At 40.0% G+C, this 15,093-nt stretch overlaps 1 protein-coding gene across 3 annotated transcripts; it reads left to right on the top strand.

Moving 5' to 3' along the window:
* Positions 1–4,221: 4,221 nt before the first annotated feature.
* Positions 4,222–15,045, top strand: dgcr8 (DGCR8 microprocessor complex subunit). 3 transcript variants are annotated; one of them, XM_020052517.3, is made up of 14 exons: positions 4,222–4,444; positions 4,966–5,977; positions 6,953–7,127; positions 7,394–7,536; positions 7,827–8,178; positions 8,375–8,572; positions 8,885–8,986; positions 9,111–9,209; positions 9,318–9,421; positions 9,553–9,653; positions 9,748–9,854; positions 10,967–11,094; positions 12,458–12,571; positions 12,922–15,045. In XM_020052517.3, the coding sequence occupies exons 2-14, from the start codon at positions 5,276–5,278 to the stop codon at positions 13,003–13,005; spliced, it is 2,409 nt and encodes an 802-aa protein (XP_019908076.1). In that variant the 5' UTR covers positions 4,222–4,444; positions 4,966–5,275; the 3' UTR covers positions 13,006–15,045. The 3 variants fall into 3 exon arrangements, with proteins under 3 accessions (XP_019908076.1, XP_010874878.1, XP_010874880.1); XM_010876576.5 differs by having other exon boundaries at positions 4,222–4,459; XM_010876578.5 differs by having other exon boundaries at positions 4,223–4,459; positions 9,318–9,400.
* Positions 15,046–15,093: the final 48 nt, after the last annotated feature.

Here is a 15,093-nt window from a genome sequence, read left to right as displayed (position 1 = left end):
CTGTCCTAAGGATGAGAGGTTTGTTTTCCTTAACTCATGTCAGATGTTATACCTTCTCTGTGAAAGAGTTATGAAGATGTATTATAGCCTCCTTTTTAGTGTAATCCGTATCATTGCCCTGGATTTTGACTTTGCTGAGGTTTGCTAGTTTAAAGGAAAAACACAGGAAAGCACATTAAATGTGTAGGGTTTTTTTCTCAAAAGAGTTGGCGATGTGTTTTTCTTATTCCACCTCATTCCATATATTACATAGGGTGGATTTTTTGTATTGCAGTGACCTAACTTAAAATATATAATTTTTTACTCACATCTGAAGGGTTTTCTGCTTCTGAATTTTGCTTCAAAATGTTTCATTGGGTTTTCTGGGTTTTATATCACTGACCTCAGGTATACAGAAACCGCTATTTACCTGTTTTGAATAAATATTTTGGACTAAATTAAGGTTATTGGTTCTATGCTGCTAATGTTTAACAATGCAGAAAAATGTAAGACAAATAATCAAGCATTTTATTCAAGAAACAAACCCAATTTACAATCCAAATAACTCTAGCAATAAAAAAAAATCCATGCATTTAAACCAGGAAAAACGCAACACTTTTGTTTTTGCCCCCATTTATCATGAGCTGAACTCAAAGATCTAAGACTTTCTCTATGTACACAAAAGGCCTTTTTCTCTCAAATATTATTCAGTCTGAATCTGTGTTAGTGAGCGCTTCTCCTTTGCCGAGATAATCCATCCACCTCGCAGGTGTGGCATATCAAGATGCTGATTAGACAGCATGATTATTGCACAGGTGTGCCTTAGGCTGGCCACAATAAAATGCCACAGATGTGGCTGGTTTTGAGGGAGTGTGCAATTGGCGTGCTGGTGCAGGAATGTCCACCAGAGGTGTGGCCTGTGAATTTAATGTTCATTTCTCTACCATAAGCCGTCTCCAAAGGTGTTTCAGAGAATTTGGGGTCAAAAACAAGAGTGTTGCGTTTATAATTTTGTTCAGTGTATGTACACCAGTAGGTGTCTTTGTAAGCTACAGTGCCCTGCAGAGATTATTGGCACCCTAGGTGAATATGGACAAAAATGCAGTATCATGAATTTAACCTTTAATTCAGTGAGAATTGTTCCAAGCAATATCTAAATAATATTATCGGCACTTCTAATACTTAGTGCACCCTCCCTGTGCCAATATATTCTAAGTAATCTATAATGTTTCTATAATGCAATCCAATCTATAATGTAATGTAATCTAATGTTTGATGAAGAAAGGATTTGAGACCATTCCTCCGTACAGAACATCTCCAGCGCATTCATCTCTGGACTGTTTGGTCCTCGCTTGTGGACTCTGGCTCATTGTTCAGGGGACTGTGATGGCCATTGCAAAAGCTTGATTTTGTGGTCAGTGAACTGTTCATGTGGATTCGGAGGTATGCTTTGGACCTGCTAGAAGATCTAATAATCACTCTGTTTGAGCCTGGCAAAAACAAACCAGACACTTGTGTTTCTGGTTTGGTGGCAGCAGAGGCTTTCTTCTGGCAAGCCTTCCAAATAACTTAGCATAGAGGTGGTGTATAATTTGAATTTTGGAGAGTTAGTGACACCAAGATGTAACCAACTTCTGCAATTTTCCATCGGGTTCCCCTATAAGGCATGTTCATCACAGCTCCAGTTGTTTTACATTTCTTAGATATTGCCCTAATAGTGGAGAGGGATATTTTCAGGTGTGTGGAATTCTTTCTATAACGATTGCCTGATTAGTGAAGGTCAACAATCTTTTTTTCTCATTTCATTTGTGGGTTATCAAGCCTTTCCATTATTTTTTATGACTAACAGAGATTAGCCTGTGTGTCCTCATATTAAAACCCCAGTGAAACAGGAAATCTTGGATGACAACTTCCCAAATACTCAGATGAACATTAAAAAGTAAAGTCTTAATTGGATAATACGTCCTTCAAATTTTGTTCATAAGATTTTTAAGGGTGCCAATAATCGTTACAGATGTTTTTCAATAAAATATTTTTTTTTCTTTGAACCGTTTTTACTGAATTTAAGGTAAGATTTGTATTTTTCCCAGTGTAAGATCAAGCTAATGCACAGCAAATAAAATAAAAAAAATCACAGCCTTTTTTGTTCATTTTTACCTAGGGTGCCAATAATTCAGGAGGGCACTGTGTCAAAGCACAGCTAAATTCTTCATTGTGTCCTTGTGGACTGCTGGCGGACCCTGGTGGCCTTCAATGTAGCCTATGATGAGTTTTTTGGGATTGCAGGACATCTTTCATGCATACAGGCTAGAAAATAAACGACACATTCTGGAAAACTGAAATGTATGCGCCTAAACAGACCTAAATTTGCCAGCCTCCCTCTGTTAAGTCGGACACTGATTTCAAAGCCATCCATAACTGACAGACATAATGCAATTTCTGTCTGGTTACCTCTTTATAATTCAAACAGATTTGCTGATCCACCATAGGCTTTGCCCCCTCAACCGTACTCTCATCTATCATTAATAATTCCTCTTCTATTTATAGTTATCTTGTGATCTTCACAAAACAACTTACATATCCTTATCAGAAGAAAGTGATATCACTAACAAGACATGGCCACAAAAAAAATATCTCATGATCTTGACAAAACATTTTTTTATGTCATGATCACAAGAAAATGATCTTATGACCTTACGAATATTTGTATTCTCCGTCATGGTCCTTGTTAATGAAATCTCAACAATCTAAGTTGATTTTATTCATTTACAGTCCCTTTCACTTTCTCCACATTTGGTTTTGTTATGCACTTAGTTTATATTTGAATTGATTATTTGCCATCAATCAATATACAAACCCCATAACCATAAAGCAAAACATAGACATTTTTACCAATTTACTGAAGATGAAAGTCTTATGTACATAAGTATTCAGGCCCTTTACTAGATACTCAAAATTGAGCTGAGAAGTATCATGTGTCCTTTGATAATTCTTGAGGGTTCTCTAGCAATTGATTGGAGTCCACCTGTGGCAAGTTCCCTTGATTAAACATTTAGAAAGATACATGTCTATACATGTTGCCACACATCAGAGTGCATATCAGATTAGAAACCAAGCTAAACAAATGTCTAATAAACTCAAAGTTCCCAGGAGCACTGTGGGCTATTTCATTGTGAAATTGAAAAAGTTTGGAACCCACAAGACTCTCCCTAGATCTGGTTGTCCAACCAAACTGGGTAACCGAGCAAGGAGGTCCTTGGTTCAGGAAGTTACCATGAACCCAATGGCCACTCTAACGCAGCTTCATGCAGTGGGGATGCTTCCCAGAGGCAAGGACTGTTGAGGTTTGAGTGGATGAACGGAGCAAAACACTGAGGTCCTTAAAGAAAACTGTGCAAAGTGAACAGGACCTTGGACTGGGGTGAAGATTTCAGCATGATAACAATCAGAAGCACAAAGCCAGGACAAAGGTGGAGTGGCTTTGGTACAAATCTGGGAATGTCCTTAAGTGGCACAGCCAAAGCCTGGATTTGAACACCATTAAAGATTTGACCTGAAGATGGCAGTTCACTGACACTCCCCATCCATCTGACAGAGGAGGATCTGGGAAGAATAATCGGTGTGCAAGCTGTTATAGCCATCCCTAAGAACACTTAATGTTTTGATTGGAGCCAAAGAGACATCTACAAAGTACAGAATAAAGGGTCTGAACACTTATGTACATTAAATATTTTCAATACATTGGCACGTATTTCTTAAAATGTGTTTTCACTTTGTCATTATACGGTGTTGTGTGATGGGATTTAAAAAAATCCATTAGAAATGAAGTCCATATCATAATAAAATGTTGAGAACGTGAAAGGGTCTAAATACTTTCCAAAGATATGAATATAACCATTATTTTATTAGCAAGACACTTGAAAACCAAGGCAAGACAGTACACAGAACAATATAAATACTGTACCAAGTAAGTTTCAGTAATTGCAATTGTTAGATCAGATTAGCTTCTTCATAATTTGGCAAAAATAAAAATGGGTAGCCAGTAATTGCACCTAGACTATTTAATGAACTCTGATTTTATCACTGTTATACATTGCTTTGCAAATGTTACTGATGAAGATTATTGCCACCTATCGATTATAACGTGCCACTGCACTTCCTAATTCGTTCTTTTTATTGGTTAACTCTGAGATATTCTGATATTTGATTGGTCTTTTTAATCCCGCAGTATTTCGTCCTGAGGAAATGCCTGCCTTTGAAAATGTATGATTTGTCCATGTACGGAGAAATAAATAAGGATTGGACTCATTACATGTCAATCTTCAAAAAGCCGGTATTTGCGTTGGATCTAGATTCGGAAGCACTCTGCAGCTGTCTGCAAGATGGCGGAACGGGGAAGGGTTCTGTCTGGCCTCGTCAAAAGAAGAACATAATTTAGATTAGTTAGCGAAGGGAAGTATATTGTGTAAGTTAAATATAGGTGAGTAATCAATTTAGGTATTTTCTTTCATTGTTAAATGTTTTATCCTTTAATTTCGACATCTAACTGTGAAGCTAAACCGCTTATCAAGTTTGGGCTTAGCTAGCCAGGTAACGTTAGCTACTGTAGTGGCTAGCTAACTATGCTAGTAGTGTGGTGCGTAGATGGACAATACAAAATTATCGTGAGGTATATTTTTCAAATCACTCGGTGTCGAATTGCTAATCAGTTATTACCGTTTTAGATTTATTAGACTGGGAATTAGTTATTATATTTAGATTATTGCACATACAGCCAGCTAACGTTAACATTCTGCAATCAACCAAGCCAATGATTGCAAATATTTACTGAGTCATCTGTTTGCATTTGGCCTTTGCGATGGTAGACATCTTAAACAGTACTGTAGTGTAAAGTATCATGTGATGATTTTCTCATTGAGTTCGCACAGCGGAGTTTCTCTTTGCCATCGGCATCCTTCATTAAATGTTTTGTCTCTCTCTTTCTAGCTCTGACAGAGGACACGCCAGTGGAGGATGAGCAGTGACTAGACGAGCAATATAAGCTGAATGCATTGTGATTTCCAGTAATTGAGACAGTGATTCTAAAAAGCTGTCTACATTAATGAAAAGAACAATGTAGTCAGCTTAGCATATTCAACACTGGTACATGGTCAATACAGGAAAGTTTTGTTTGGAATCTTGTGTGCAATGTGCTTCTGCATGCGTTATAGCTGACAGCTTTTGAGAAATAATTGCTAAAACAGAGCCAGGGTGACCTATAGATCATTTGTGTTTAGTGACTCTTAAGACAGTCAACATGGAGATAGATGACATTTCACCTCCCTTGCCGTTGGAGCCACCTGATGGTTTAAATTCGGAGGGCCTTAATGGTAAAGCGCAGCCTCCACCACCTCCCCTGCAAACGTCCAGTGACGCAGAGGAAATGGACGTTAGCTCTGGTGGTGATGGACACAAACACACCCCAGCAGGGGGCCTGGGGCTTCTCACCAAGGATTCCATAACCTTCTGTAGTAACCTGTCCGATGAGGCTGAACCCAGCGCTCCGTGCCCTAGGACAGCCCGCCATGCACCCACAGTCACCAAGTTCCTGCCAGACCTCAAGTTACTCAGAGACATTAAGGTCAGCGTGAGTGTCGTAGATAGTAGCAGGCGTAAAAATCGCAAGGTGCTGTACACGGGGATAGGTCAGGAGGGCAGTGGAGGGGAGGACAGCTCAGAGGGCCTTAATGGAGAGTTGCATGATGATGATGCAGAGCTAGGGCCTGTCGAGGGTAGCTCTGGGCTGAGGAATGGAGAAGTCTGTGGCAGTCAAGTGAGGATCGGGGAGGATGGGGAGGCAGACCTTGAGAATAAGGTGGAGTTTGCGGTCCTGGATGAGCTGGAAGACTTCAGTCAGGACTTCCTGGACACGGAGGACGTCGAGTTGGGGGGGTTCAGGTCTGAGGTCATAGTTCAACAGGAGCCCACCGATGAGGAGAACCTGAATTACTCTTATGAGGTATGTAACTCTTATGATGTTGCCTTTCCAGAGGTATTCATCATCTTTTTGTGCCTTATTCGAACCAAGCCAAATTACATTCTGTAAAGGAGACCACTGCACGTGAAAGTAACTGCCTAGAGCACATCTCACTGTAATATTCTGTTGAGTCATACCATTGTATTTGTTGTCAAAGCATGAATTGGTAATGGGGGATAAAACACTACTACGGATGATGATATGAGCAGTAAGAGTTCTAGAGAAGAATGAGCTGGCCATTCAGAGTTCTATCGGCATTATTGTCAATGACTGGTGTACAAACACAGCATTCCTACTCAGAAAAGCTGCTGCTTAACATACAAAATAAAATAAAAAAATTGGTTCATTTACAAGTAATAACTCTGGAAACAATGGGCAGTTATTTTAAGATCCTTTGACTGTAAATGCTTTTTTTTCAGGTAGACTTGTTCTGCTAGCCAAAAAATCCAAACATTTTAAATTGTTTCTATTAGTACCGTGTTTCTCAGCCCTGCTCCTGAACAACCTGCGGCCCTGCATGTTTTAGATCTCTCCCTGCCCAAACATACCTGATGTAGCTCATGAAGGACTTGATAACGAGCTGATCATTTGAATCAGGTGTGACAGAGCAAGGAGAGATCTAAAACCTCTAGGAGCAGGGTTGAGAAACACTATTAGAACATCAAGTTTTTTAATATTGCAATAAAAATAATTAGTAAAATGTGGTATCTACATATTGTTCACTTATTGTTTTCCCCCCATATAGGTTTGTTGTAATTTAAACTTTAATCAATAATTTCTAATAGGTTTTAGAAATGTTGCTAGAGGCAATTGGTATTAATGTTTCAGTGTAACAAATGTTATATCATAGACAGGGGTGTCAAGACAGCATAGTCATCAGTGAATGGAAAACATGACCAGTTGGGACTGCCCCCACCCCTCCCATCTCCCCCCACCCTCAACAACTGTCTTTTCCAGGAGGACTTTGACAATGATGTAGACGCGCTGCTGGAAGAGGGCATGCCTGTGCCCAAAAAGATGCGTCTGGCTGATGGGGCGACTGAGTATGCAGGGGACAGTGACCACGTCTCTGACGGTGATGGGGAGGGAGGTGTTCAGCCCATGATGACCAAAATTAAAACAATCCTGAAGAGTGAGTGGTGGATGTCTGGCACTGATCTGCTCTTGGTCGTGGTATATCTGAGCCTGGCGCGTTTGATATTATGCATTCGTCTCATACTAAGTGGCACTGATGTTTGAAGACCGTAATCATGTGAGCTGTGTAGTTGTGTGCGTCTGTGTCTGCATATGTGCACACTGTGTGGCGCAAATGTGTGTACGCACCAGCCAACACGCCTACCTGTGTCCGTATTAGTCATTGACTGGTGGCACATTGTAGTAGAGTGTTTTTGTTTCCAGGTCGTGGGCGACCACCCACGGAGCCCCTACCTGACGGGTGGATCATGACATTCCATAACTCTGGCATTCCAGTCTACCTGCACAGAGAGACCAGAGTGGTGACCTGGTCCAGACCATACTTCCTGGGGACAGGGAGCATCAGGGTAGGTTTGACTGAGACTTGCTGCACCTTTGCATAATTTCAGAGGGTTAGTAATGTAGACTGATGGGAACATGTACATTTGCATATTTCAAGAGGGTTAGTAACATGTAGACTGACAGGAACAGCTGTACTTTTGAGGGTTAGTACCATGTCCCAAACCCCATTGTTATAAACATTACTAGTCAAATATTTAGGTTTTTGGTTGGAGTGGTCAAATTAAAGATGTCTCTCTTCAAACAACGATTATGTCTGACGTCTAACCACCAAATCCCCCCTCTCCCCTGTGCACAGAAACACGACCCTCCAACCAGTGGCATCCCCTGCCTGCACTATAGGAAGATGAAGGATCACGAAGAAAGGGAACAGAACGGAGAGGTGACGCCCAACACGGAGGTGTCTCCGGTGAAGCCTGGGGACGAGGCAGACCATGTGGAGAGACCAGATGAGCCTGACTCCACCGCCCAGGAGGAGGCCACCACTGTGGCTCCGGCCCTGCTGGAGGTGGGGACAGGCTTGGTAGCACAGGGGACCATAGAGGGGTGCCCTGTCCCACACAGCAAGGTTCCCCACTCCTGTGAGATGGCCCAGGGGGCTCTGGGTCAGGTCAGGGCCAAGGTGGAGGTGTGCAAGGATGAGTCGATAGGTAAGAGCCTACTCACTGCATGATGAGCGGTAGACTTAGTTTTGGATGCCATTTCTGTTGGTGCAATACATGGCTTGTTAACACGGGGAATAACATTGTGTTAATGGGCTTATTCAGAAGAATAGCAATACACGTAAATAGTTTTTCCTGTTTGACCTTTAAAGAAACAACCTAACAATTACTGACACCCTGCCAGACATCAAGGAGTTTCGCAGCTACCTGGAGAAGTGCTTTGACTTTGAGCAAGTGACCGTGAAGAAGTTCCGTACCTGGGCGGAGCGCAGGCAGTTCAACAGGGACATGAAGAGGAAGCAGGCTGAGTCCGAGAGACCCATTCTGCCTGCCAACCAGAAACTCATCACCCTGTCTGTATCGGATACCCCCACTAAAAAAGGTACAAAGACTACGGCGCTCTAACTGAACTGACAATCTTCACAGGGTCTACAGGGCTCCAGTCAAAAGTAGTGCCCAGGCAACAGACTTTAACAAAGCTCTGCACCTGGGGTAATGTGCTGACTGTTTTTGTTCAGCTATTCACTCAAACATAACTGCTGTTTGTGGTTTTGGTTATTTAATTTACAGGATGGTCTTTATCTTTGACTATTGACTATACGATAATTTAGCCAGTGCTTGAATACGGTGAAACCATAGTCAAAGCAATATTTTGGAGTGTTGTGGATAACTTTGTTTTTCAAATTTTTCTCAGAGTTTGTCATAAACCCAAATGGGAAATCTGAAGTTTGCATCCTTCATGAATATATGCAACGTGTCCTAAAGGTCCGACCTGTTTACAACTTTTTTGAATGTGGTAAGTCTTTTCGGCCCTTCGTTATCTTAATTTCAACTAGATTGTAAGTTGCCTTACTTGGAACAAAACAAATCACTGAAGCTGATTGGAGGAAGTGCCTTTGGTGACTTGTTCCATCTTCCAGAGAACCCAAGTGAACCCTTTGGAGCCTCAGTCATTATAGATGGAGTAACATACGGCACCGGAACTGCAAGCAGTAAAAAACTTGCCAAGAATAAAGCTGGTATAGTACCTTTAATTTCTACCCTCTGAAGTAGCACCAAAGGCTGCAAACTTTGTTTAAATCAATCCAGATTCTGTGGCTTGTCACTAATGGATGTCTCCTCTGAAGCTCGAGCCACACTGGAGATCCTTATCCCTGACTTTGTGAAGCAGACGTCTGAGGAGAAGCCTGTAGAGGGGGATGAACTGGAGGTATCCGCCTGCCAATCATTGGAAAGGAATTTAATGAATTCTAAATCATTGATTTGTGCTTGGTCTGATCTGTTTTGTTTGTGTAAAATTGCACTTTAACTGCTGGTAATACTAAGGAATATTAATATCCTTTTCTTTTTCATTTTTTTCAGTATTTTAATCATATCAGTATTGAAGATTCAAGAGTGTACGAACTGACCAATAAAGCAGGCTTGCTCTCGCCATATCAGATTCTACATGAGTGCCTTAAGAGGTATGACCTGAAGTGTTGGGATAGTGGGGAGATCTTAGTTCTGGTCTGTCTAGCATAGTAACCTTGCATTTCAACATTATTTTGTGCCCTGCAGAAACCATGGAATGGGTGACACCAGCATCAAGTTTGAGGTGATCCCAGGGAAGAACCAGAAAAGTGAATATGTGATGACGTGTGGCAAGCACACCGTGCGTGGATGGTGTAAGTTACCTTCACTTTGTTACTCCCACCCCCTACGTCCTAGGTGTAACCTGCTCCATGTCACCTCTGTTAAAGTCTGTTAAGGTAGCAGGGCTCCACAGTGCTACAATTTCAATAGCATATCCTAAAAATGTAGGTGCACAAATGTATTATATTTTCATGTGTACAATGACCATATTTTGAGCCTGTAAAACGAACACTCCTGTAGTTGTAGTGTTTGTTTCTGCTTTTTAAATTCATAGTTGGTTATCAAAAATAACTGCAGATGAAATAAAGCACCATGCTTTATAATTGATTAAAATAATGTAAAGCAAGTCATTGTATGTGGTGGAAAAGAAAGCTGTCACCTGATTGTGTTCGTGCATCGACACCAACTCTGCTGCGCTGGAGTAATGTAGCTCACCAAACAATTCTGAAGTAAATGCAGTTTTCATTTGTCCAGTGGAAAAATCTCAAACAAATCTCAAATATATCAGACACTGAAGGCTCCTAGCTACTATGTATAAACGCGTAATTGAGATGATCCCATACTGTTTAGCGATTGTCAGCCGATGCGTTGTTGGTGTAAACTTTGCATTAATCCAGTTATTGTACCGGCTACAACAGAAATATAAACAGAATTCTAACAAAATTTGGAGCCATTTCTCATTTGTTTAAAATTGCAGCAGCAGTACACTATAGTTATCAAAGACCATGCGTTTCACTTTTGCTACATGCTCAATGAAGGAAACAAAGTATTTTGAAGACCTACTTTTAGTTTGATTAAATCATTTGAAGTGCACTGCAATTTAATTTATTCTGAGAATTTTTAATATTACCTAGGGGAAAGCAAAAAAAATGGTGGCTCATGATTTAAATTTTTATATAAGGGCTCTCATTACCTGAAAAGGTTGGAGATCCCCACAATACACAATTATTTATAGTATGCTTTCAGCTCTTTTATCGTGGTTAATTTTTGGCATTAGGGACAACTCAACATCAACAATGGAATTGTGCTCAAATGTATTTCCATGTACCTAGATTTTTCTGTTTAATAGCATGTGCTCCTTGTAGAAAACAAGTGTAGAGCCCTGTGTAAGATGAATTACTACTAGCAGATGCTTGTTTTCCAGGCAAGAATAAGCGTGTAGGGAAGCAGCTGGCTTCTCAGAAGATCCTCCAGATGCTGCACCCCCATGTGAAGAACTGGGGGTCACTGCTCCGCATGTATGGCAGAGAGAGTAATAAGATGGTGAAGAAGGTAAGTCTTCTGCACAGTTAACATGCATATGCCAAGCTGACAAATGCTGTTAAAAACCCATGGGTATGAGAGGGTCATATCCCTCTGAAGCTTAACAGATTAGTATGGGTTTAATGGCATGCTGCTCTTCTTCAATCAAGATGTGCTTCTCTCCCTTGGCTTTGTACTCAACGTGCCGATGTAGGGCTCATATATGCATAATAAACGATCTATAGTCCTTCACTGGATGAGGGCAGAATCCTTGCATTGTAATCTATATCATGAGATTAATATACTGAATCAAGTAGGATGACTGGCTTTATTTGCTTGCCAGTAGTTAGAACCAGAAGGGAAAATATATAGATTTTATACATGCATTATTAAAAAGAATATACAATGTGATTTAATTGTAGTCATATATGAGAAGATAATTGTCAACACCAACTTTGTTCGCAATCTGTTTCTCCTGAATAGTTTTGCTGGTGTATTTGGTTCAGATTTTTTTAATATGGTGTATAAAAGGCTATGCATTGATTTTACACACATTAAAACCAAATTGACAATGTCCGTCCAATAGTTATCCACCTTTTTGTCTTTATAAAAGCATGCCATCATATGGGTTAATGCAGTGTAGGCAAAACTGCATCATTTTAATGTCCAATGATCGTGATGATATTATCAATACTTATAAAGATTGACATTTGATTTAGACATTTTACTGCTTGTATACATTTGCATTATCACACATTGGCTTGTCTGCAGCAGTCTTCACCTGTGCGCTACAACAGAAAAGCAGGCAGCAGGTTGCAAGGTTAAAGCTTGAGGCAGGGTAGGATTGGCAGAACCTTGTCCAATGGTTTTTACAGAACAGTTAAATTATTTAGTCTTTGGGTACTGTGACCTTATTTTGGGTAGGAAAAAAGTATATATTAAAACTGAAATCACCCCCAATACCCCACCTAGTTTTGTCCAATTTGCCCAATGCTAATTTGTAACCCATAATGTGATTCTGCCACCACCATGCTTTACAGGAGATCACTCTAAACTAACTTAGTGTTTGGCTCATCTCAGGCATGCGGTGTTCTTTTATAAGTCAGCCAGTGGGTAAAAATATTTCTCCAATTCTTTGGTAAAACCTGTGGAATGGTGGTAAACATCCTTTCATGAAACATTTGTGCTCAAAGGTATTTTAGTAAACTAAATCTGAGGTTGATTCCTGTTAATCATTAATAAAGTACATTGTTTGACAAAATAACAAATGGCTTAAATATTTATCTAGTCTTTTTAACCGTCTGTACCGAATGTGCCATTCATTTTGGAAGTGATTGTATAAAAACAGTGCTAAAGTTATGGAGTGGGTTTAACTAATGGATTTTATGTGCAGGAAAATTCAGACAAGAGTGTAATTGAACTTCAGCAGTATGCCAAAAAGAACAGGCCAAATCTTCACATCTTGAACAAACTACAAGAGGAAATGAAGAAACTGGCTAAGGAGAGGGTAAGTGAGATGACTGTATGAAAGTGTGATATGTCAGCTCTGAGATCAGGTGAAAAAGGTCACATGAGTCATTACCATTGCTCCTGTGTTATTGGACTATGGCACTTGCAATGCCTGGGTTATGATTGAGTCTCATAGATGACCAGTATGTGTTCACTCACTACTGTGAAAAACCATTTGCTAAATGACTTAATGAATACAGGATAGACCGTTACATTTGCTATTGCAACATATCCTTAGCTCTGCAGCCTATTTTCTGGGGTGTGTTAATAAGGAACAAACAGAAGTTCTAGCTCTGAAACGATGGCTACGGTGTACTCTAATAAATACATCCTGTCTTTGTCCTTCAGGAAGAAACCAGGAATAAGCCCAAGATGACCATAATGGAGTCGGCCCAGCCTGGCAGTGAGCCCCTCTGCACTGTCGACGTCTAGGAATATCACTACAACAAACCTAACATGGCACTGACTGATGGTACTCCTAGTCGCAGCGGCACTGACCGATGGTAGCCATGGTCTGTCAGATTAAAAGGCCACACCACCAATCTATCATCCAATTATGCATCATTGTGAAATGGCAATACAGCAACCACATTCGTACCGTAGAGGGTGTCATCTTAGCATTGTTTCTCTAAGCTGTTTTATTTGACTGCCAATGTGTTTTGGATTCAAAGATAGTGGGTAGGGTAAAAATAGGACAAATGCACTAACAACAGTAGAGTGAACATCATCTACCTCTAGATGTGATCTCTACACTGCAGCACTTCTAAAAGTTGAACCACAGGGGTTACAGACTGACAGGTTGAGACAAGTTAACTGCTCTATGAACCACAGCAATTTCTGTCAGCCTGTTCACTGTGTAGTAATAATTCCTTAAAACCACTACCCAACCCCCTTTTATAATGCAACTGACTACATTTATAATACACTCCACCTATTACCTGAAGTACCTGACTTCTTGGACACTGAAAACTTTCTAACAGGTTTCCTTATGCTTAACAACAGTGTATTCAAAGGGACTATTTGCTCTCTCTGCTTTTGCTATTCAGGTACATTGTGGAAAGTGAATTGAGATGCTGTTGTACTGTAGTTGGATATTTGGATGATGATTAGGGTTTCTGATGAGTATGCTTTGGCTGAAGAATTAAAAGCTTATATTTTCATTTGCACAGGCAATGTTTACCTGTTAGGAAAAGCTATATATTCCAAATGCATAGGTATCTTTGAGTCCAGTTCCTTACTTGTTACATGCTCCTGTTCTTAGTACAATGAAATGCATTTTGAATTGGGATGCCTTTTTGTTCTGGAAATACAGGATAACACATATCAATGAACAGCTGAGAAGGCTGGTCTGTCTTGCTAAGATCCTGTTTCCACGTTAGCACTGCAGACACCACAAGCACAAGGGCTTGGAGTACTATAGTCCTGGAGAAGGGATTGTGAGACAAAGTGAAGATGTTACATATTTAAGAAAACTTCTACTTTTTGATATTTGCTTCTGGATTTGTGTGCTGTTTCATTACTTTTAAAAAATTTAATTAAAGCAAAATAATACTAAATGCAGACCATTTGACTATTTAGCCATTAATTTAAGGACCCATACAAAGAGTAAAACAATTGGCTAGATGTTGCCTTAGATCAACCAATTCATGAAGGGGGCTCCAGAGAAAATACAGGGCCCAAGGTCCCCTTCAAGTGAAATGGATTGACCAAGCCACTTTTACTTGATACAGCGGTTGTTTGGCCAGTTAAGATTTCTCATAGTGTAATTAGACATTAATTGGTGTTCTGTAAGAACTGCCTTTAGCATGTACAGATTATAGTTAAGAATTGTCTTAATGGTTTGTCTGTTTAGTGTTTGCCATCAATGTGGTAACTGATTGTGTTATGATCAAACGTTTTTAAGCATTAATGTTTAGAATTGTGGAAGTGCTGTGTTCTCCACAAAAGGCAATCCACATAAATGAAGTTGGTACAGTTTTTACCTCGAACAAAATCAGATCATGTCATTATTAAATCCCATCGCTAAAACAGTGTGAACCAAAGCTTAAATACAGTCTTATGCATTTTTATAGAATACTGTAAGTTGCTCCATACAATACATAACTATATATAGGAAAGGATATAAAGATGCAATACCTGCTGGAACAAAACGTAAACTGCTGAGCATTCTTTGTGTGAAGTATTTAGTTTGTGTGCTTTTCCTGAATGTTTACATCTGTTGAGACTTCACCGTTTTACATGGGCACAAGGCTGCTGTATTACAGAATAGATTGCTTTAAGAATGTGCTTCCCCCTCCTGTTGTGTTCTGTCTTGCCAAGTGTGTTAGTGTGTGAAGAAAATGTACTTACAGTTGAGGTTGTAACAATGAGTTGTTTGCTAGAAATATTGCTGCCTAGAAAATGAAGTAACTGCAACTTGGTATCGCTGACTTTCAGTGACATTCATTTATGCAAATAAAAATTGTGATGACAGATTTTTACTGGCTCTTGCTTCGAAACAACCCTTACCTAGTGTCCAAA

The sequence above is a fragment of the Esox lucius genome, chromosome 13 (genome assembly GCF_011004845.1).
Source record: "Esox lucius isolate fEsoLuc1 chromosome 13, fEsoLuc1.pri, whole genome shotgun sequence".
Taxonomy (NCBI): Eukaryota; Metazoa; Chordata; class Actinopteri; order Esociformes; family Esocidae; genus Esox; species Esox lucius.
This window is presented reverse-complemented; position numbering and strand designations above follow the sequence as displayed.